General features: G+C 43.4%; 1 protein-coding gene across 1 annotated transcript in view; it reads right to left on the bottom strand.

Annotated features, from left to right (window-relative positions):
- The window catches only part of LOC147691767 (solute carrier family 22 member 6-A-like), a 645,113-nt gene that overhangs the window by 140,930 nt on the left and 479,097 nt on the right, over window positions 1–25,086 (bottom strand). Inside the window, exon 7 of the mRNA XM_086936682.1 lies at window positions 24,438–24,652. Within this exon, the coding sequence (XP_086792808.1) occupies window positions 24,438–24,652 (215 nt within the window). The remainder of the gene's footprint in view (window positions 1–24,437; window positions 24,653–25,086) is intronic.

The following is a 25,086-nucleotide window of genomic DNA, read 5'->3' on the forward strand; positions in this document are numbered from 1 at the left end:
TGGTATAGTTTTTTTGTGTATTGAGTGAAAAGTATTGTAAATATAAATGTAGTATTAAATATTTAATAAATCAATTAAGTAAAATGTTAGGAGCGGGATGTAGAGTTTATAGGGGATAAGGGTGGGTAGTGTTTTAAAAAAGTATAGTGTAATTATTGAATTATTAATTTCAAATTTTATTCAAAATTTTAAAATCTCGAAATTTTATAAATTTTTTATTAAAATGCTAAATTTTATAGAAATTAATAGATTGGTGTTTAATGGTTCGTATAGTTATTTATTGTATTGAGTGAAAAGTATTGTAAATATAAATGTAGTATTAAATATTTAATACATAAATTAAGTAAAATGTTAGGAGCGGGATGTAGAGTTTATAGGGGATAAGGGTGGGTAGTGTTTTAAAAAAGTATAGTGTAATTATCGAATTTATAATTTCGATTTTTATTCAAAATTTTAAAAACTCGAAAATGTTATACATATTTTTTATAATGCGAAATTTTATAGAAATTAATAGATTTGTGTTAAATAGTTGGTATAGTTTTTTAGTGTATTGAGTGAAAAGTATTGTAATTATAAATGTATTATTACATATTTAATAAATAAATTACGTAAAATGTTAGGAGCGGGATGTAGAGTTTATAGGGGATAAGGGTGGGTAGTGTTTTACAAAATAGTAGTTTAAAAATAGTAATATAAAAATTGCATTTCATATAAATTTGTTTAAATCATCTTTTTTAACTTATTCCTGATTATTGCATACTAATTTAGTAAATCATTTTTTGTTTGACTATGTTTTGTACAGTAATATATTTTATGTATAAAAATGGATTACATATATAAAATCTTTATTAATTATATTTAATATGTTATATGTTTGGGTTAAAGGGGTATTTTTTGGGTTCAGGGTCAGTTTAGGTTTTTGGGTAAAGGGGTATTTTTAGGGTTCAGGGTCAGTTTTCAGTTTTTGGGTAAAGGGGTATTTTTAGGCCTCAGGGTCAGTTTTTAGTTTTTGGGTAAAGGGGTATTTTTTGGGTTCAGGGTCAGTTTTTAGTTTATGGGTAAAGGGGTGTTGTTAGGGTTCAGGGTCAGTTTTCTGTTTTTGGGTAAAGGGGTATTTTTAGGGTTCAGGGTCAGTTTTTAGTTTTTGGGTAAAGGGGTATTTTTAGGGTTCAGGGTTAGTTTTTAGTTTTTGTGTAAAGGGGTGTTTTTAGGGTTCAGGGTCAGTTTTCAGGTTTTTGGGTAAAGGGGTATTTTTAGGGTTCTGGGTCAGTTTTTAGTTTATAGGGAAAGGGGTGTTTTTAGGGTTCAGGGTCAGTTTTCAGTTTTTGGGTAAAGGGGTATTATTAGGGTTCAGGGTCAGTTTTTAGTTTTTGGGTAAAGGGTTGTTTTTAGGGTTCTGGGTCAGTTTTCAGTTTTTGGGTAAAGGAGTATTTTTAGGGTTCAGGGTCAGTATTAAGTTTATGGGTAAAGGGGTATTTTTAGGATTCAGGGTCAGTTTTCAGTTCTTGGGTAAAGGGGTATTTTTAGGGTTCTGGGTCAGTTTTTAGTTTTTTGGGTAAAGGGGTATTTTTAGGGTTCAGGGTCAGTTTTTAGTTTTTGGGTAAAGGGGTATTTTTAGGGTTCAGGGTCAGTTTTTAGTTTTTGGGTAAAGGGGTATTTTTAGGGTTCAGGGTCAGTTTTCAGTTTTTGGGTAAAGGGGTATTTTTAGGGTTCAGGGTCAGTTTTTAGTTTATGGGTAAAGGGGTATTTTTAGGGTTCAGGGTCAGTTTTCAGTTTTTGGGTAAAGGGGTATTTTTAGGGTTCAGGGTCAGTTTTTAGTTTTTGGGTAAAGGGGTATTTTTAGGGTTCAGGGTCAGTTTTTAGTTTTTGGGTAAAGGGGTATTTTTAGGGTTCAGGGTCAGTTTTTAGTTTTTGGGTAAAGGGGTATTTTTAGGGTTCAGGGTCAGCTTTTAGTTTTTGGGTAAAGGGGTATTTCTATGGTTCAGGGTCAGTTTTTAGTTTTTGGGTACGGGGGTATTTTAAGGGTTCAGGGTCAGTTTTGGGTTTTTGGGGTACAAGGGTTCAGGGTAAAAATAATTTAAAATTAAATTTACATTAAAACAATTACATGAAATTACATTAAATTACATTACATTACATTAAATTCTATTTATTTATATTATTTTACAAATAAAATATTAATATATACACACCAATACTTATGTTGTAATGGGATGCGTTGTAAAGGTACCTGCGTTGTAAAAAGATGCCCTAATTAAAGGGTGATTGGAGTTGGAATAGTAAATAATTAAGGTTTATTGTCCAGCACTTACGTAAATTAAATGGTGATTGGAGTAGGAATAGTAAATTAAAAATTTTTGTGTTCTTAACCGATTTACATTATATGTAGATGGGTGTATGAATAATTACTTATAGAGGTTCAGTGTTTAGTATGTACTCTAATTACATGTGGGAAATAGAAATAGATAAAACATTACATTTATAAAGCTTTTGAAAAAGACATATAAATGATTTAGCAATAGGTATAAGAAAATAATGAAACCATTTTTTTTTAAAACAATTTTATTTATTCAACATTTGAAAATAACTACAAGATATAATTTTTATAAAGCAATGTTTCGTTTAAATAATACAAAATATAAGCAAAATGGACTTTGAAAAAAGACATTTTTGAGTAGTGCTTTTTATATATATTGAAAAAAAGGTTAGTTAACATTATGCAATGTATGATACTATACATACATATTAAAATAATGATTTCTTAATAAAACAGTAAACATGTGTTTTTAAAATAATTATTCACATATTTAAATAAAATATAGTGCTCTACAGATGATGATATTAACAAATGAACATTTTCACAGGTATAATAAAATATTAAGAGTCTTGATCAGAACATTTAGATCACAATCATGGATATTTTTAAGTATACAATATTTTTATGTATAATTATTATTATTAATAAATAAGTTTTAATAATAATATTTAACACATATTAGTCATATTGTAAAAATGTTATACATCACCAACAAAAACTATATTACATATTTTGAAATATACTTATTTTAATAAATATTACATTAAATATTAAAATATTTTAATACTTAATGTAATAAATATTACAAATATGTAAAATATACAATAATATTTTGAAAAATAATATATATAGCTCACAATGTAGCATACCATTTTTGTACATTATACATAATTTATAAACATATATATAAAATACATGGACATTTATAGTAGTACTTTTCACACTTACATATAATTCGGGTCTTTTATTTTGTAACCGCTCTTAGTCTTTTTGCGTTATTTTGGGCAAGGGAAAGTCGCGGTTGGAAGCAGGTTCACGTTTGAGTAGGTAAGATTCTACTTTTATATTTTTAAAGTCTTTTAACTAAAAAGTAAAGGTAGTCCTTTGTTATTTAGGGGTTGGTAATTAAAGTATGACTATTTAGACATTCTGGAGTGCACTCAATCTGTATTTCCGTTATCGAGGCTTTGTGGTATTTCAAGTAGTGCAGTTAGTGAGTCTGTTGTATGATTTAATTTTAATTTCAACAAGTTGGGATGTTATGTTTATATAATATGCTATATTCGTTAGTGTTATGTCGGTGGGATTGTTTCATGATTTTTTTAATCGTATTTTTAAACAGCTATTTCCGTTTCCGATTATTGATTTTTTTTGGGAAAGGAAGAGATGCATAACATTCTCCCTTTATATTTTGAGTTCCCTGAAACATTTATCACATTTTAAGATTATAGTCGTCATTTTCAATGGCATTTCAAGAGTCGTTTTATTGGGATGATGGATACATTTAGCACAGTTAATTCCAAAATATTTAATGCTTTGTTTGATTAGGTCTTTGAGATTTACACACTATATTGTTGGTAAAGGATTAATCGTTATGATGCTGTATTTAAAGGTAAGTTATTTATTTTAGTTATTTTATTTGGATCGGAATAGTATTTAAACGAAATATTTTTGATATAATGACATTTTTATTTAGTCTATTTATAATTGTGATTAGAAATAAATTAGACTAAATAAATAATGATTTGTTATATTATAATATGTGTGGTATCATATTAAGGATATTGCTCAATGTTGATCAATTAATTTACTTATTACAATTAGTTTAATGTTTTGGCTATCATTTTTAGATATTCAAGTACTCTTGTTGTAGGATAGAGTTGGACTTGCTGTTGAAGATATAGATACATTTGAGCAGTTTGTCTAGAGAGTTTTGGTTTTAGTTGTGTGACAGATTGCTCCATTCGTAGTTCCTGAAAGCTTTGTTCTTTTTGGATATTTGTGAGTAGTTTGTGTAATGTGGGTGTTGTACGTCCAGTAGAAGAGAGGAAGGCATTGTGCCAACCTTCAACAGCATTGTTTGTTTTTGCCTCTTGGTTCAGCGTTGGTAGATATACATTCCACCAGGGAATTAAAAATTTAGGCTGGCGTCTGTGGCCTGACCTATGTAGTCTCCCTACCCAGTTGTCCTCAAAGTAATCTAAAAGTGGGGCAAGTCTTTGCTCATTTTGGGTGTACAAAGGACTTTCAATTAATAGATTGTAATGTTCGGCCACGTCAGTTATTGGTACATATGCCAGAGCAATGAGATGTTTAATTTGGTATGCAAAAGTAATATTTGTTGCATACTCAACACTAAGGGCAGATTTCTGTAAATGTCTCCAGAGACATTGATTGAAATGAAAATAACATCCTTGAATGGATGTGTGTGGGTAAGTTTTTAAAATAGAATTAATCATAGCTTGTTCGAAGTCTATGATTATTTTCAATGGGAAGCAGTCAGATGTTTGTTCTTTTATTTTTTGCAAAATTTCTGTATAAGTTGTAGCTTGTTTGTTCGGTAACAAACAGTATATGAATGGGATACAGGTATTATGATATTGCCCATGAATTGTGTACAATTGGTAGAAAGGTTTTGGGCATATTGAAAAAGTTCCATCCATCATCCAAGTAGCACTTTCTTTCAATTTTTTAATGTTGTTATTTGTCGCAAACATGATTATTCTTTTGTCTTTGCTATGATTATCATAAAAGATAAATGGTTCCTCATTATGAGTGATTACAAGGTCAGCTGGAATTATGACTTCCTCAAAAGTTCTATGAATTGGTATATTGGGTCTACTTGCTTTTTTTGTCTTTGCTATTGTTCTTTTAATTGTAGCAATTGATGGTAACTGACCTCTTGCTTCTCTGGGTACTTTAGGTAGTAATTCTTTCAGAATTACGCCGCTTGGTAGGTCAGATGTGCAACTAAATTCTTTGATATTCTCCATAGTGGATCTCACTTCGATTTCCGAGATGTTTGGTGGATGGTTATGTTCAGTAGTATTAATAACACTTGTTTCCCTGGTTGTAGCACGCCCATAGCATTTATTCGAGTAATATTTTGTACATTTCCAGTTCACTTTAAGGTCTTTTTGTTTCTCCTGAGTATAAGTGTAGCCCATATAGTATAATAAAAATGTCCCTTTCTGAGATGTAATAAATCTTGCATCTTCAGTCATTCTTGAGTTCTGTTATCTAGAAAAGTTATTTAAAAACATTTATGAAAATGTGTAATTTATAAAACATTTTAAACTAAGCATGTAATATTTCTATTTTTTTACTTACCAGCAGTAAAGTTGTATGTTTAGAAAGTAGGTGTAGTTTCAGTCAGATGTTGTTGTCCTATTGCTAGGTCTGTTGAAAAAAAGTGAAGTCTGTTATAGGATATGTTTCAATGTACATATTTGTTACACATTTGCTAGTCTCTTACGTCACAAAAAAAAATTTACTTTATTAGGATTCCAAAAGAGAAATTTGCAAGATAATACTAACTGAAGTATTAAAAGAGTCAACAATTGTTATAGCATATTCTATACAGTATAAAATGACTAGTTATGTTTCACTTTTGTACTTACCAAGAGATGTTGAGTTGTAGCAGAATGTGTGTTCTTTGATGTGAATTATCTGTTTTCCGTTTTTTTGAGGTCTGTTTAGAGAGAAAGTTTCAGAAAATTACCAATGTGTTTATATGTAGGAAAAATACACTTTTTATATAGCATTGTTACTTATCTGGTGCAAATAACCTGTGATCACACATGTATTAAGAGTTAAAGCAGAAGAAACATATTAGAGAACATGAATAGACCATTTTTTATAAAGCTTTGGCACTTATTTTGTAGAAAATAACCTGGGATAGCAATATGTATTATGAGTTAAAGCAGAATAAATACACTAGGAAGCATGAGTTTAGTACACTACTTGTCAAAATAATTTAAGAACATAAATAAAGTATGTAGATACCTTTTTTATTGTCAAAGTGTTGAATATCTTGAATTAAAAGTAGAACTTTATTTTTTTGTAGAGTCTGTTTTAAGAAAAAGTACACAGAGAAACAACATTTTAGTTTAATAATCTTGGTATATAAGTAATAGTCAACAAAACATTAGAAATAATTAATAGAGCTATATCATTACTTACTTGTAGTATTTGGTAGTATCTTCTTGCACAGAAGAATATAGCAGTTGCTCCCAAAACTGGCAGTATGTGGTCATGTAGAGTATTCCCTGCAAGTTGTATGGATGTTTGTGACTGGTTTATATAGGGTATGTGTAATTAGGTTTGCAATCTGATTGGTCACATATGTTAAGAAGAGTTACTATTGGTTAGTTTGAATTTTTTTAAGTCAAACAATTAGCTTATATGTGATTTAATGGTTTATATAGAGGAAGAGAAAAGATGTATGTATGTATTAAAAAACCCTTGTAATAAGAATAGTATTTTTAGAATTAGTAAAGTAAATAAAATAATGCATGTTTGCAATGAGTGTATACAAAAATATTGTTAGTATGAAACAAAAAAAATGTAAGTAAATGAAAATGTTATTTAATAATAGTATGAAAAAATAGTAAAGTATATAAAAATGTGTGTATTACTAAGAATGTAGATGTTTTGGGCTTATATATAAAAAAAAGAGTATTTTTAAGCTATCGATATTTGTAGATAGACGAAAATAGAGTTATCGATATTTTAGTTATCAGTATTTTTGTAGCGTGCTATATGTAGTATTGAGTGTCGATATTATGGTAGTCGAAAATAATGATAACGATATATGTGTAATCTATATTTTTGTGCATCGATATTGAGTGATCGAGATTTTTGTAATTTTCATGTAAAGTATAGGGATTCGATATTAGTGATATCGATGTTTGAGACTCGATATTATTGTAGCTCGATTTTTGTGAAATCGAAATTCTGTCAGTGATTCCTTGGCAGTACCCCTCTTGAACTTTTCCGGTAGAGATTGCAACTGGCATTCTTTGGTGATATTTTCTCTCCTGGTGAGATGGAGCAAAACTGCCACACAATGCTATGTTTACATTCGGTAATCCCCATTACTCTTGGTCCTACTCGTCCTCGACCCAGTCATCACTCATGAAGTATTTCACAGACAGGAAACAAAACAGGAAACGCTTTTAGGCTCCACCCCCCTTCCTGCCAGGTGCTGTATCAGACCTAACCACCAGAAGCACATCCTGACACACCAAGCAACAAAGGCCTGGACAGGGAGGGAGGGTGGGAAGTATGACTGGGTCGAGGACGAGTAGGACTAAGAGTAATGGGGATTACCGAATGTAATCATAGCATTACCTCTACGTCCCTCCTCCTCGAACCAGTCATCACTCATGAGGCATATCAAAGCAATGCCCAAACAGGCCTTTGGCAACCCAAACACAGCAAAACACAGACCAGACACAAAGGAGTGCAGCAAGTGAAAAAGTGTAATACACAAACAGAACTCAGAGCGGAGGGGGAACACCCACAGCATGCAACACCCCACGACCAAAATTGGTCCGGTCAGACAGGGCACAATTCAACCTGTAGTGCCTCCCAAACGTGGACTCGAAGGCAGAGGTCCCAGCACGACAAATCTCATCAAGAGACACACCATGGTAAGCAGCCCAGGAGCCAGACACGCCCGAGTGGAACGCGCCAGAACACCCGCCGGACAAGGCAAACCAGCACCACGACAGGCAAGAGTGATGACAGCCTTAATCCAGCGACCCAAGGTGAGCCTGGAAGCAGCCTTACCCCCACCATCCAAACCAAAGGTGACAAAGAGAGAGTCAGAAGAGCGAAACTCCACAGAACGAGCCACATAAATGGACAAGGCTTGCCTAAGGCCAAAGAATGAAGCAACAGCTCAGCAGGAGAAGAAGGAGAAGGACACAAAGAAGGAAGAACCAGATCCTGAGAGGAATGGAAACGGGAGCAGACCTTGGGGATAAAACCAGGAGCCAAAGAGAGCACTACAGCGTCATCCAGAAAACGCAAAAATGGGGGGGGGACAATGCAACGCAGTAAGCTTCCCCAACCGCCTCGCAGAAGTGATGGCCACCAGAAAAACCACTTTGTAGGACAAAAATTTAAGGTCCACAGTCTCCAAAGGCTCAAAGGGGGAAAACTGCAAACCAAAGAGAGATCACAAGGGGGCATCAGAGAACAAACAGAAGGGGAAGAAATAGAAAAACACGAAACAGACGAGAAACCAAAAGGCCATCTGAAGAAAGAAAAGAACCCGGATCCCAGAAAGCCCGGATAGCAGCCCACTGGCCCCTCAAGGTAGACACCCCTGCAGCAGAGGAAACCAGGACCTCCTCGGCCAGTGCGGAAGAACAGCCACCACCTGAGCCCCCTCCCGCTGAACCTTCAGAAAGAAAGCAGGAATCAGAGGAAAGGGAGGAAAGGCATAAAGAAGCCAAGGAGGTCACCGGAGAGACAAGGCATCCACTCCCCAGGCGCCCAACTCCGGACACCTGGAGCAGAACAGGGGAACCAGGGCACTGGACCAGGAGGCGAACAAGTCCAGACCCGGAGTCCCGATCCGCAGGCAAAGCAAGTGAAAAGTCCGGGGAGCCAGGCACAGGGACAGAGACGAGGGAAACCTCCGGCTCAACGAATCCAGCACACGTTGTCCACACCTCGAATATGCTGAGCAGACAGGGCCAGAAGAAGCTTCTCCGCCCAGACCGAAATGGAGCAAGCTACCAGACTCATGGAAGAACTGTGGGTCCCCCCCCCCCTGGTGAATGATATAGGCCACAGACACGGTGTAGTCCGATTCCACCAGGACATGGCAACCTCTCAGGTGAAGCTGGAAAAAACAGAGTGCCCACTCCACCGCAGACAACTCCCTCCAGTTGGACGACCTGCGAGACTCCGACGGGAGCCAACGATCCTGTACAGCCCAATGGTCCAGAGTCGCCTCCCACCCGGACGCGCTGGCATCCGTAGACACAACCAGAGGAGGAGGCAGATGGAACAACATCCCCACGGAAAGATGGAAAGAATCAAGCCACCATTGAAGAGCAGACACAACGTCCAGAGTCACGGGCACAGGAACCGCATAATCCAGGACGGGAAAAGGGACCCACCGCCGGACATGCCACAGCAGAGGGCGCAGATGAACCCTGGCCCAGGGCACGGTGAAGACAGAAGCAGCCACGTGGCCCTGAACCTCCAGCAACTGAAGGAGGGGAGCCGAGGTCTGCGACAACAACTTCCTCAGCAAAGACTGAAGGCAACAAATCCGGGCCTCCGGCAGGAACACTCTGCCCAACACAGAATCGAACACAGCTCCGATGAAGGTCCTCCGAGTGGCAGGCTCCAGGTGGCACTTCAATAAGTCGATCAAGAACCCGTGTCCCCTGAGCGTAGAAATGGTCAAGAGAAGGTGGCGAGACATGATCTCCAGAGACGGAGCCTGAACCATCAAGTCATCGAGATCCGGGAACACCGACACCCTCAGGAGATGGAGATGGGCCACCAAGGGAGCCACCACCTAGGTGAACACCCTGGGGGTGGACCAAAGACCAGAGGGAAAGACGCAGAACTGCCAGTGCTGGCCCTCTAGGCAGGAGTGCAGGAAACGCTGATCCCTCACAGCCACCGGGATGTGTAGGTACGCATCCTGGAGATCGAGAGTGGAGAACACCCAACCAGACCGGATCAGCGGGATAACCTTCTGGAGCATCCCCATCTTGAACGGGATCTTCAACTCGAACAAGTTCAGAGCCCGAAGGTTGACGACCACCTGGAAGCCCCCCGTGATCTTTGGCACCACAAAGATGATGGAGTAGATGCCCAACCCTCTCTCCGCCATCGGAACAGGGACAACAGCAAGCTTGCTGACCAAAGAACAAACCCCATCCGACAAGGCCAGATGGCGGGAGTATCCCGAGGAGAAGGGGTCACCACCACCCCGGAGGGAGGAGGGGGGGACAGGAACTTGATCCGGTAGCCCCTCGACAAGACATCCAACACCCATCCGTCGGAGGTCATCAGGCGCCAAGCAGGAAGGAACTGGCGAAGCCTCCCACCAACCAGAGGCGGAAAACCAGCGAGAACGTCCCCTAGGCTGGCATAGTCAGGAAGTCTGCGGACCAGACCCGGCTCCCCTCTGGTACTTCTTCTGAAACTTCCAGGGAAAAGACCGGCCAGTGCCACGCTGACTCCGAAACGAGGACTGCTGAAATCTGGAAGGCTGGCGGAAAGACCTGGCACCAGAGAAGGAGGAACCCCTACGGTGCGGAAGATCACGAAAGGACAAAGAATGCTTGCGCTCCTTGCAGACCTTGTGCAGTTTCTCCTCCAGCGAGCCACCAAACAGACGGGCACCAGTGAAAGGCAGCCTCAAAGCCATGGAACGCTGGGCCGCGTCCGTCCACCAATCTCGCAGCAACAGGTTACGACGGGCAGCAACAGAGGAACCACAGGACACAGCAGAAGCCCTCACAGAATCAAAGGCGATGTCTGACAGGAATTCCGCCTGGCGCTCCATAGACTCCAGCAACTTCGGACAACTGGCACCCTCCTGCATGGATGAAAACAGGGAAATGAAATCGGTCAGCAAAGACTGGGCAACGTAAGCCCCATAAATGCCAAAACGAAGAGCCAGATGAGAAGCGGCATAAGACTTCTTCAGGGCAGAATCCACCTTTTTGCCCACACCGTCCTTCAGAAAGTTAACATCAGCCATGGAAGGACGACCCACAAGACTGGCCACAACAGAGTCCACAGGAACGGATTCAGGCAAAGCGTCTGCCATATCCGGCAAGAGATAAAGCTTGGACATAAACTGGGCATGGAAATATGATCCGGGTCCTTTCACTCCTACATCAAGACATCAGAAACAAAGGGATGCACCGGCAAGGAAGAAGCAACAGGCTTCCTAAACTGCGGCAAGAGAGAATCCAGAGAGGTACTAGGCGCAGAGTCATCCGGGAACCCCATGTTAACCCGCACATGGGATAGGACGTCAGGCAAGAGATCCCTGGAAATGTACTTTGCCTGAAGCTCAACTGCAGACAGAGAAGACTCATCAGACTCAGCAGAGGAGGAAATGACAGAATAAAGAGCAGCAGAACCAGAAAGACCAGCAGCATCCTTCTTGGTTGCCTTCATAGCGGAAAGAGTCTCCAGGATAAGACGCCAAATCCGGTCATCATCATCATCACCCCTCCGTACATGCTTCACAGGAGGGGAGGAGCCCCCACTGGAATCAGGGGAAGAGGGAGGCACAGGGGTGGAATGCTTCCTCTTACGATGGTGCTCGCTCATAATAACACACCCAACACACAAAATAGTAACAAGGAAAGAATACTACAAAGAGAAAACACCACCTCCCAAAAAGGCACATATATACAACAAGGGTACACCCCAATTAACCCCCCATAGGGAGGACAGGTATAGGCCAGAGAAGGCCAACAATAACCAGTACAGGCGACACCCCAACCAGGGAGGCAAGCCCCCGACCCCCCAGCCATAAACAGTCCCGAGGAAAAAAGGGGAGGGGCAGGCAAAACGAAACTGTGGCCAAACAGCCGGCGCAGTAATCAGGAGGTAAATTCTGCCGTAGGGAAGAGAGGCGGACACTCACCCCGCCCGCCGGCAATCGCCCCAAAGTCCGATCGTCCCGGACGGAACAGAAATGACCTCCAAGGACCGGAGCGCCCGGAGCCCACCCTGCGCCCGGCCCGACCAGTGCCAGCAAGGAAGTGCTCACCTGCGCATGCGCGATCCATGCGCATGCGTGGACACAGAGAACACCCGGGCATCCTCACGGAGCAGCAGAGGAAAAGAGGCCAGACCGACCCGGGTCCCCTGGAGAGGGGGCAGAAGTACAGCAACCCCCACGCCCCTCCCCACACCATGAAGGAAAACATCGGGAGGAGACACCCGGGCCCCCACACACAGAGAGGGCCAGGCGAGAGGTCAGAGACCAAACAGGAAGCAGCGCGCCACGGCAACAAGCGCACACAACCCCTACCTGCACGCCCACAGCAGGAAGCAGGTCAACACCAACAAGGAACCCCTCGCACAGCAGGAGAACCTCAGGGCAACCGCAGCAGGAACACCAGGGCAGCAGGAAACCAGGAAGACCCGAGAAGCCAAGCAGCCCAGGTCACCTGAGTCCAGGAGGAGACAGGGAAGCCCAGCAGCCTCACTCCAAGCGATCCCACGACGGTCCATGGGAGCCCCCAGAGCCCAGCAGAGGAGGATCCACAGGACAGGACTCTAACTCCTGCATTAGCGCTGCGTGAATAACGCGCCTCCTGCCTTGTAACTTTTTAAACGTATTACTTTACTTCGTTTTATCTTGTTTGCGCCGAGCGCTTCGCGCTTTTACTTGTAATTGCTAGCGCCGCTTAGGGGGAATTAAGGGAGCTCTTACCTGCACTCTAACTGCTGCACACCCACATTTTGTGGGACAGAAGGGACTCGGGGGCACTGTAGAATCATCGCGCCGGTTTCGAGCGCCATTTTGGAGTGGGGAGAAGATCTTTCCTCACTGAGCGCCATCTTGGGTGAGGGAGAGCCACTCGCCCTGGCAGGACCCACGCATTGGAGGAGGAGGTAATAATAGTAGGACCTCCTACCTCGTTCAGTCTGACTCTAACTCCTGCATTAGCGCTGCGTGAATAACGCGCCTCCTGCCTTGTAACTTTTTAAACTTATTACTTTACTTTGTTTTATCTTGTTTGCGCCGAGCGCTTCGCGCTTTTAACTGTAATTGCTAGCGCCGCTTAGGGGGAATTAAGGGAGCTCTTACCTGCACTCTAATTGCTGCACACCCACATTTTGTGGGACAGAAGGGACTCGGGGGCACTGTAGAACCATCGCGCCGGTTTCGAGCGCCATTTTGGAGTGGGGAGAAGATCTTTCCTCACTGAGCGCCATCTTGGGTGAGGGAGAGCCACTCGCCCTGCCAGGACCCACGCGACACCCCGCCGGCCATTTAAGATGGCCGCTAGACAAGTGCGCAGCGACGGTGCGCAGAGGGGGCGCCGTAGGAGCGCCGGAGGTGCGCCAGAGGTAAGCCCGTTTGCGCCCGTTCGCGCAACGGACGCGCTTAGGGCCGCTACCTCTGGCCCCTCTGGCCCACTTCGCTTTGCCTACTCTCAGGCTGAGCTACTCAGACTCAGACCCTGTCAGAACTTGGTCAGGCAATCAACTATGAGGCCAATTTCCTGTGGGCTGCTTAATGTCAGATCTCTCTGCAAGCAATACACGGAAATAGCCTTCCTCATTGATTCAGAAAAACTCGATGTCCTTTTTCTTACAGAAACGTGGACTCTGGAGGACTGTGAGGTCGAGCTGGGCCTAGCCTGCCCCTCAGGCTATAAAATCATTCATACCCCGCGCCCACTCAATCGAGGAGGGGGAATCGGGTACATTTATAGAGAATCGCTGATCCTTTCTCAGCTAAAGATTCGAGATGTACCGGGTTTTGAACTGATGGGTTTTACAGTCAAACAGCAGGAGTTGATACTCTGCTCGGGTGTCCTATGCTATCGTCCCCCGGGACCGGCACCTTCCATATCTCTCCTCATTGACTTGATCTATGAACTCTCTAGCTCCCATTCCAAGTTACTGATTCTTGGAGATTTTAATCTGTGGGCAGGTAGTTCACTGGATAATGCATTCTTTTCCCTTAGCCAAGCCTGTACAGATATCAATCTAGAACAGTTGGTGAACGCCTCCACGCATCGAAAGGGCCATATCCTGGACTTAGTGTTTGCGGACCCACAGTGGGTATCATTAGATGATATCAAGTGCCAGTTTTGGACAGACCACTCCTTGATTATGTTTTCCCTTTGTTCAGAGGACCATTCGTCGCGAAAGGCTGGATTACCCCTAGCCAAGCTAGAGAGACCTTGGTCCCGAATTCTCAAAACCTCTCCACTGCCGAACATCTTAGGTAAGGACTTTAAGCTTGGTAACACAGCTGAAGAGAGTTATACTCTCTTCTGCCAGTCCATATCGAGTTCGCTGGATAAGTTGGCACCCCTTCGGAAGTCACGAGGGAGGGTGAACCGAGCTAGCCCTTGGTACACGAGCGAATTACGCCAGCTTAAACTTGACTGTAAACGCGCTGAAAGGGTTTGGAGGAAACAGTATTTAGACTCGGAGAAAATGATATTTAGGTCCGCTATTCAAAAATACAAGGTTCAGATCAAGATGGCTAAAGCGACATATCTTGAATCCACCTTGAATCAGGCACCAAACAAGGCACAGGCCCTCTTTAAAATCGTTAGGGACCTTGCCCACCCTACGTGTGTGGCTAGCGCAGTCCCTTCATCGCAAGTTCTTTGTGATTCACTTGCGGATGCTTTTGAGGAGAAAATTTGTAAAATCCTGGAGGGTTTGCAGGACCCAGTTAATCACACCGCTGGTGTGGGAGCTCCGGAGGAGACGGCCAGTCGACCCCATCTGAGTAGTCTCTCGTCTCCCCTTTTGGATCAGGCCCTCAGCTTGGGAGCTCCGGCGATTGAGGCCAGTCGACCCCAGCTGAGTAGTTGCCCATCTCCCCTTTTGGATCCGGCCCTCAGCCTGGGAGCTCTGGCGTGTGAGGCCAGTCGACCCCAGTTGAGTAGCCTTCCCCCCCCCCCTTTGGATCCGGCCCTCAGTCTGGGAGCTCCGGCGAGTGAGGCCAGTCGACCCCAGTTGAGTAGCCTTTCCCTTACCTCTTTGGATCCGGCCCTCAGTCTGGGAGCTCCGGCGTGTGAGGCCAGTCGACCCCAGTTGAGTAGCCTTTTCCTTTCCTCTTTGGATCCGGCCCTCAGTCTGGGAGCTCCGGCGAGTAAGGCCAGTCGACCCCAGCTGAGTAGCTTTTCCTCTCACTCCTTGGATCCGGCTCTCAGTTTGGGAGCTCCGGCGATTGAGGCCAGTCGACCCCAGCTGAGCAGCTTTCCCCTTCCCTCTTTGGAGGAGTTCGGCAGCCTAGCCCTTACGATTTCATCCGGCTCGCCTCTTAATCCTCTCCCTCCAAAACTTTGGAAGGTGTTTAAAGAGGATCTCTTCCAGCCCTTGCATGCCATCTGTTGCCAGTCGTTTGTAACAGGGACTGTACCGGGCTGCTGGAAGAAGGCAGTGGTATCTCCGCTCTTAAAAAAACCTACGCTCGACCCTGCGTGCCTTTCCAACTACCGGCCAATCTCCCTGCTTCCTTTTCCAGTCAAAATCATGGAAAAATTGGTTACCCGCACTCTGTCCGGCTTCTTAGAAGGGAACACCTGGCTGGATGAGACGCAATTTGGTTTTCGCCCAGCTCATGGGACGGAATCCGCGTTGGTGACCGTGTTAGACAATCTGCGGGCGCGAGTCGACAGTGGTCGGGCAGCATTTTTGGTGTTGCTCGATATGTCGGCCGCGTTCGACACGGTCAGTCATCCTACCTTGATTTCGAGGCTGGAGGAATGCGGGGTCAAAGATAAGGCCAGGGACTGGTTAATCTCCTACTTGGACAACCGTCAGCAACGGGTATCGCTACCTCCCTTCAGCTCAGAGGAGCGGCGAGTGGGACAAGGAGTACCTCAGGGCTCAGCCATCAGCCCTATACTCTTTAATATCTACCTCCGCCCTCTAGTCCAGCTCATTAAATCATTTGGGATCTCCGCATTTAACTATGCGGATGATACCCAGCTGGTCTTCTCCCTGGAGGGACAGGATGCAGTCTCATTGGAGACTTTCCACCGGTGCATGCAGGCTACAGCGGAATGGCTCCGTTTGAACTCGTTACAGTTCAATGGAACCAAGACAGAGGTCCTGTATTGTTCCAATGACCGAGTTCCCCGAGATCTCCCAGATAACTTTTGGCCCCCGTCCTTTCTTGAGACGGTGTCAGCCGCACAATCGGCGCGTAATCTGGGCGTCATTTTTGGGCCCAACCTGCAGCTGGATCTGCACGTAAATAAGACCACCTCAACGTGCATGATGTTGATCCGCATGCTGCGCAAGGTTTTACCCCTCCTCCCTGAGCAAGCCAGACCAGAAGTAGTGCGAAGTACCATCCTAAGTCGACTTGACTATTGTAACGCACTACTTCTGGAGGCCTCGGTAACACTTCTGGGCAAGCTTCAAAGGGTGCAAAATATGGCTGCCAAACTCGCCCTTTCCCGCCCCTACCACAGCTCTTCTACGGCAGCGCTACAGGAACTCCATTGGCTGCCGGCCCAGTTACGCGTTCGCTACAAAGCAGCGTGTATTGTGTTCAGGGCTATCCATGGCCTGGGCCCAATCCCCTTGCGGCGAATGTTTGCCTGGTACCGTCCATCTCGAGCTTTACGCTCCTCGTCATCCAGGCTACTTGTAGTTCCGCGCTTCCAGAGAGTGAGGATGGGTGGCCGTTCGTTCAGAGTAGCGGCGGCCAAACTCTGGAACTCCCTGCCAATATCCCTGAGAAGTCTTGAAGATCTTTTAGCCTTCAGAAAGGCGCTGAAAACTTACTTCTTTCCTAGGACAGGTTGAGCTATTGAATTGTTGGATCATGGGTCAAAGCGCCAGGATGCCCTTGGTGGTGACAGGTTTGCGCTATATAAGTATACCACAATACAATACAATGCAATACAAATATGCAGGTAAGTGCCCGGCACTCACCCCAGCGTCTCCCATCAAGTAATCCACCGACAGGAAACAAAACAGGATGTGCTTCTGATGGTTAGGTCTGATATAGCACCTGGCAGGGGGGGGGGGGTGGAGCCTAAAAGCATTTCCTGTTTTGTTTCCTGTCTGTGGAATACCTCATTAGTGATGACTGGGTAGAGGACGAGGGACGTAGAGGTAATGAATTCTATAGCAGCCTTAGTTGACTCCTTCTGCTCTTCTCCCAGCTGCTCAGGTCTCTGCACACCAGGTGCCATTTTTTGGAAGTTAAAATCCCCACAAAAAGTGGATGTCTCCCCCCCAAAAAAGACCAGGGCAGCATAAGATGTATACATACTCAAATGCTATTGTAGACTAAGGTTGAAAGGGTGGGAAAGTCCTGTAAATGGAGCAGGACAGTGATTTAAACCAATCACATTTCTTTACTGTCTTTCATAGGTACTGCCGTTCCATATTCAGGCACTACGGAACTGCCACACCCACAAATACAGAAATGTCATAAAAAGACTGATGGCATTCTCCTTAATTAGCAGATGACAAAAGCTCTATGCTCAAAGTTAAAATAAAATCCCTCTTCCATGCTAAACATAAGTTTTTAAAAAGTTCACAAGACCTGCAGTATTCCCACAGGTTAACAGCAATAGGAAGTAAACCACATACAGGACTTGCAATGGTTCTATGGATCCTGCTGGAGTAACGTGGTGTCTATGGAAGGCCAATAAAAGTTAAATTGTTATTTGGCTTTGGGTTGTGAAGTTACAAGACATTACTAAAGAGTTTCTGGATACACTAAGGGGCAGATTTACAAGTCCCTTGCGCCTATTTTACGCCGCTGTTGCATAACTTTTGTGACGCAGCGGCGGCGCAAAAGAAGCGCCATGTCGCGGGGTACTTACAACGTGACGCATCTGGGAGACAACGTGACGCATCTTGGAGATGCGTCATGTTGTAAAGCCCTGCGCCAGAAGGAGGCATTCCTGCGCAGGGGGGGGAGGCGTTCCGGCGCAGGAACGCCTCCTAAAAGTGGCTGAGTGAACTCTATAATATTTCACTCAGTCACTTTGGGGCCCATGCTGCGTCAAAACCCTGCACCTGCTTGAAGCAGGCGTAAGGATTGACGCAGCATTAAAAAGATAGGGCCCCCAGAACTTTGCTGAAGCTGCGTCGCACTTGCGACGAAACTCCAGCAATGCGTCGCTTTTACGGCACAGCATCTGTGCCGTTTTTGCCCCTTGGTACGCATCATTGTAAATGCGGCGCATCAATGGTGGCGGAGGCATGGCGCACAATAAGTGGTGCATCCCTGCTGACATGCAGGGATGCACCACTTATTGTAAATCTGCCCCTAAGCATATTAGTGATGTTATACTTAAGTATGCTCGCAAGATCTTACATTACGATAATAAGGTGACGTTACAGTGAAGTCCGGTAATTACATCTGTATGTTAGAAAAAAATAAAATTCACTGAAAAAACGAAAGCTAAAGTTACGTTATACTTAGGTATGTTAAAAAATGCATAAATTGCATTCAAAGAAAAAAAGAAGTTCACTGAAAAAAACACAAATGTTTAAGTGAAGATATAATTAGTTATAGTAGGAAGAACTTATTTTAAGTTTACAAAAATTCAGAAATTCACTGAAAAGATCAGATGTCAAAAGGACTTTATAGTTGGGTATATAATTAACAGCTCATTGTTACATTTAAAGCCCCCCAACCTCCAGAAATGCACTAAAAAACGTTAAATGTACGTTGCAGTTAGGTGACAATGTCAGTCATAAGGTAATGTTTTAAACCCTGATAAACCACTGAAATTCACCAATTAAAGTTCAGCAGTCTAATTGTACCTTGTGGCTCCTCAATGCACTGCTTATGACCTCACATACTGCAACACTCATGGCATGATCAGTTACATCATTTATGACATCAATATCTCGTATAACACCCGGAAGCCAAGATGTTGATGCCTTAAATCTGAAGGTGCAGAAATGTAGTGCAAATCACAATATAAGTGGCTTTAAAACAGGAAATTCAAGAAATTTGTAGCAGGAGAGAAGCCCTTTCCTGAAAAATAGAACCCAGACACTACTAGCAGGCCGAAATACCACCCGGTTGAATCTGGGCTAAAGAATTGTACTGCAGGGGAGACGTCACTGTCATAAAACATTAGGAACTCAACTGGAAAGACACCACTTGTGAATAAAACTGAGGATTGCTTAAAGTGGAGGCTGGAGGCCATCAACTTGATATAGGGTGGGAACCATCATTTTACATTATGCGCCTCCCCAGAGCACAGGACTTTTGCAGAATTAAGATGAAGTGAAATAGTGCACTTCAACTGCTGAGACAGGACTCTCCCTTCACGGTAGCTTAGTGCTGTTTAGCGAATGGCTCTGGAGGCTTCATTCTTTTTAATTACTAAGGGCAAGATGCATCAAGCGAAATGCGCTCGCAAAAGGGCCAGATTCTCAGAATCTGGCCCTTTGCGAGTGCAATTTTTGCATTTGGGATGCATCATCCCAAATGCAAAAATCGCAAATAGAGAATTCGCTAAATTACGATTGTTTGCATTTAAGGAATCTCAAATTGAGATTCCTTAAATGCAATGCATGAAAGTATCAAAAATAGCGAATTCGCTAATAGGGCACGCAAATTACCACGAAGTACAACTTCACGGTAATTTGCAAAAACTTTGAAAAATGCACTTTTGTGCATTTTTCAAAGTTTCATGTTGCGCACACACATGCCCTAAGGGCATGTGTGTGCGCAACATATGTGCACAGATCACATTCAGGGGTGTAACAGGGTGTCCTTTGGACACCCCTGCACCCTTGAACTCGCAATCTCAATTTGCGAATCGCTAATTGCGATTCGCAAATTGAGATTGTCTTCCCATTCTCTAGGCCCATAGGAATTAATGGAGAGGTATTCATTAATTGCGACTCGCAATTTGGGAGTCTCAATTAAGGAATTCTAAGGAATCGCTATTTTTATAGTGATTGCTTGATGCATTCCATTTTGCTATTCCTTATTAGCGATTCCTTATTTTTCGCTAATAAGGAATCGCAAAATGGATGCTTGATGCATCTGGCCCTAAGACTGCTCGCAGGTTTATGAGCCTTGGAACGTTTAGGAGGAGGACACACTGCTGCACATCAGGGCAAATCAGAGGCTTGGAGTTTGCTCAATAGTAAAGAAGACATTTTCTTGTTTAGTGCACACTAACTATGGCAAACAGAATTGTGTAAATGTTTGAACAAGGCAACTAGGAGTCGGGGACATAATGCAACTAGCATGGAAAGACACAGCTTGAGAAAAAATGGATTCTGTGACTAAAACCTGCAACTACTGCTTCTGAAACATGTAAATATGCTGCATATTACCTGACCCAATTAACCTTCCAATTAATCAGTGATTAAGTTCAGAAAAGTGCATAATGATTAAAGCAGGACATATTGTCATATACTTCTCCAAAGATGTTTCACGATTTAATTAGCAAATTTTCCTTTAACATCATTTTTCTCTGTGATAAACGAACATCATGCATAAACTCATGCATGGAAATGTGAGAGTGCAGGGAATGTTCCTTAGATCAACACATTTCAGATTTTCACTGCTTGTGTTTGCTTAAGTGCTACTAATCACAAGTTTTCTTTATCTTGTAGAGGTTGTTTCCTGTCTTCAGGTTGCAGATCAAAGTTTGATTGTTTAAGTGTTTTGTTGAGCAAAAAAAATATTTCCTTGACTGGTAGCGTCCAACCTGCCACCAGCGACAATGTTGCGACCCGCTGTAGGTGGGCGCCAGTGCTCTCTCCGGTCAGGAAACAAGACCTGCTCCAGGAAACAATACCTGCTCAGAAGAAGGTGTTTTCACCTCCTACACTTTAGGACACACTTAGCATTAAATAATGCAGAAGTGACAAAACCAGCCAGAATTCTAACAGTCAGTGAGCTGAGTGACTATCGAGCATAATGGGGCACGGAATCGGAATTGTTTGTGTCTTCTAGGGCCCCTTGGAAGGCACCTGATCGACCCTTAATGGCCACATTGTATTTGTTTAGTTGAAATGGACTAGAGACTCATTCAACTGAGAGTAAGCTACAATGTGAGGGTCTTCTAAGTGCAATATCAAACAAACGTTGTCTTATTAGTACACACATGATCTAAGCTGCCTTTAGGGTGACACTGGCCATTATGAAGACGGGGCTCATTTAAGACTCTGTTTAGCTCTTCTGGGAGTTATCTGCATAAGCCACTTATTTTATTTATTTAAACTTCTCTTACTGTGCTTCAAATGTTGCCTTTTTTAACAAAGGACTCCAAAATGGAAAGTTTAAAGGAGATGCATTGGCTTACACAAAGGCCTGGGGCCGTGTTAAAGTAAGGGAGCACTCTCCATCTTTGCGCCCTGTTTACTACGCGGTGCACCTTTAACCAGGTGTACCCTATTACAGAGATTGCATGACCCCAGGACAGCCATAAACTCGTAATAACCCAGGGCAGCCATAAACTTGTGCTACCCTGGGGTAGACAGATCAGCTGATTGAGGCAGCCAGTCCATTCTTCACCGTGCAGATGGCACCAGGCTTCACTTTCAAGGGGGGGGGAGAGCTCCCTGCCGGTGGGTGCAGCAAGTGACTGCACCTGTTTTAAGGGGATGTGTCAGGGGGTTCCTTTTCCCCTCCAGAGAGGCAGCCCAACTTTTGTGGCCTGTGCCCAAAAATACAGTGCAGGCTCAGAAGCAAAGTGTTTCCCTAACTTCTGTGTAGCAACGCCTCTCTGTAAACGAGGAACCATGCATTTAACTGCTGGTGCTACATGTGCATCACCAATAGCTGTATCACAGAAGGGGCCACACTAGCATTTTCTAAACTTTGTGTAATATGGGCCTTAAGTGCTGTGTGTGTATGTGTGTGTGTGTGTGTTTTTGAGTGTGTGTGTGTGTGTGTACGCCTGTTTGTGAGTATGAATAATGTACTGGAGAATTGGTACAAAACTTTGGGCCTCATTTATAAAAAGTGATGCATCGCTGCGTGAAAGTAGCGATATGACACTTTTTAGTGCGCCCTCTTTGCGACATGATGGATGCACCTTATTTATTGTGCAACACATCATGTCACAAGGAATTACAGATACATCAAGAATCCTGACGGATCTTGCATTCCTGAAGTTGTGTCGTAATCATGATGCAATCCCAACAATGCATGGGGTAGGCCTATTCCCCTTGCACTGCATCACCCTTCCACATGCTGTGAGGGAGGCATAAGGTTTGGATGCAGTAGCGTCCTAGGAGTGGCACAGTGAAATCTGATAGATTTCACTACACCACTTCTATGAGGCTTTTTCGCATTGGAACACCCACCCTGCATACATTATAACTGCTACTGCTATAATGTAGCAAAGGCATTTACAAAGTGGTGCATCTGCTTAGATACGTCACTTTGTAAATATGGCGCAACATGGCACATTATTTACATCGCTGCTGTGTCACAAAAAATGATGCAACAGCAGTGTAAAAGTGTTGCAAAGCCTCATACATAAGGCCCGTTATGTTTATAAAGCTCTTAGTGTAAACTAGCCATTTTAAGGGGCTAAAAAAATCTGCCTTTGTTCAGAGAAGTGGAATTCTGGACTGAAAAGCTATAAAACACTTAAACTGTTTATGTATTTCACGTCAATTGTGGAGTTTCGCGCTATTTCTTTAAAAAAGTGAAAAGCATTGCACTGCACTGACAGTGCCCCACTTATCCCCTTGCACATGTGAATGCAGATACACACACAAATTACACAAACTAGTCTATCAGCCATGGCTTAGGTCTATTCTTTGCAATACAACCTCCTCTTTGGGTACGGGACACCTCTTCCATTCTCTCATGAAAGCCTGCACATTAATACATTTGATTTGTTTGATTTGATTTGTCCACTTGTAAAGCGCGCGAATGCCTGTGGGCGTCTTGGCGCTATGATAAATCCTTCCATCCCTTGAACGGTGTTTAAAGTTATGCAGAGAAAAGTCATGTTTTTACTTCCTTTCTAAAGGATTCCAAAGATGGGCATGTTTTTATGGCAAGAGGCAGCTGATTCCATGTGCGTGCTGCATGTACAAGGAAGCTTCTACCGCCCCAGCTTGCTCGTCTAAATCTGGGAACGGTAATTAGTTTCAATTGGCCGGATCTCAGAGGTCACGTTGGTTCATATTGTTTCAGATGATATCTCAAAAATTGTGATCCTTTTCCCTGAAATGCCTTATAGGTCAGGCAGAGTGATTTAAATGTCACCCTCTTTGCAATTGGCAGCCAATGCAAAGTCTTTAGTTTGTCGCTGATCGGCTTAAACTTAGGTATGCCTAGAACCAGTCTGGCTGCTGCATTTTGCAGACATTGTAATTTGTTTATAACTTTTGTCCTAGCTCCGGCATATAGACCATTTCCGTAATCCAGTCTCGCCAAGGCTAATGCTGTTACTACTGTTTTACGTGAATCCTGTGGTAGATATGGAAGTAACTTTTTTATCATTTTTAGAATATACCAGAGTGTTGATGACAACTTGCTGGCTTGGGCTTCAAATGTCAAGAGTGAAGCCCAGATTCTTCACTTTTTCTGATGATCCTGGGCATCTACCCAAGTCTTTGGGCCACCAGGTGGGGGACCAGATGTTTGTGTTACCCCCCTAGTATCATCACTTCCCTCTTATCTCCGTTGAGCTTTAGGCAATTTCTTTCCATCCATTGACTGACCTGTGTCATACAATGTTGGAATTTTTCCGCTGTTTCCTTTACATCCTTGCTGATGGTCACCACAATTTGAGTGTCATCAGCATAGGATATTGGGGTAAAGCCGCAATTTCTTATTATTTCTGCAAGGGGGGCAACGTATAAGTTAAAAAGGGTGGGACTCAGCGAGGATCCCTGTGGGACCCCGCATGGTAAATTAAAAGATTTTGATTTTGCTCCTCCTACTTCCACTGAAAAAGTTCTGTTGGCTAGATAGGATTCAATGAGGGTACATGTTGAATCATGTATTTCTGCTGTTTTTAAGCGATTTAGAAGAATTTCATGACTGACCGTATCGAAGGCCGCCGATAGGTCGAGTATTATCAGGGCGGCCTTCGCTCCGTTGTCCATCACTTTCCTGAGTTCCTCCACAGCTGTAATTAGAGCAGTTTCTGTTCCGTGTCCTTCACGGAAACCAAACTGAGAATGGTCCAGCCAGTTGCCATCCATCAGATAGCGGGATAGCTGTTTGTTTAAGAGTTTCTCTAATATTTTAGCTGCGAAAGGGATCCTGGCTATTGGTCTGTAGTTACCTGGTTCTTCACCGTCCAAATTTGATTTTTTGAGAAATGGTCTGATTGATATATTTATATATTCTAACATTTTCTAACATTAATTAATGAATCATTCGTTTTGGCACTAAAAGTTGTCATCACCTATGAATAGCTAACTTTCCTTTAAACTTGCCCTATCACCTACTCACCAACTGGCATGACGATATTAGCAAGGATCATAGTTCCAGCCAGGATGAGGGTAGCGCTTTGCGTAATTCGCCGGCCAAGGTAACTCAAGGAAATGGTTGCGATGAACTTTGCAGGGAAATCCACAGCTCCAAAGATGACATGTAAGAGGTAAACATTGTCACCAAAGCTCTGTAAGTCCAAGGTCAGGCCGTAGTAGGCGAAAGTGGTGGAGAACCTGTATGTAGGGAGATACAAGAGGGGGAAATATTAGTGCCTTGAGTGTCTTGAATTGTCACCTAACTACAAGCTGTTAAGACACTCAGCAACCAAGCCTACAGCCACGGCGTCATTAGGCTGAAGCCATTGACTGGAGACATGGTGCACTTAAAACAGGAAGGGATATGCAGTGGCATAACTAGCTGTTGTTCCGCCCGTGGCAGTCACTGCTTTTTTCGCCTAGTGATTGGAGGGCGGGGTTGCTGGCGAGTTCCTCAAAGGCCTTCATGCCATGGTCACGGTAAGGGGGGGTAGGCTGTTACCACCAGAAACTCATGCTGCCTGGGGCAGACCGCCCTCCCTTGCTACCCCACTGGGAATATGGCAACTCAAGGAGTAGCAGACTCTTCATTATTTAGTGAGGCCCGTTGGAGAAGTCCATATAAGAGAAAT

This window comes from Lissotriton vulgaris, chromosome 9, assembly GCF_964263255.1.
Source record: "Lissotriton vulgaris chromosome 9, aLisVul1.2, whole genome shotgun sequence".
NCBI lineage: Eukaryota > Metazoa > Chordata > Amphibia > Caudata > Salamandridae > Lissotriton > Lissotriton vulgaris.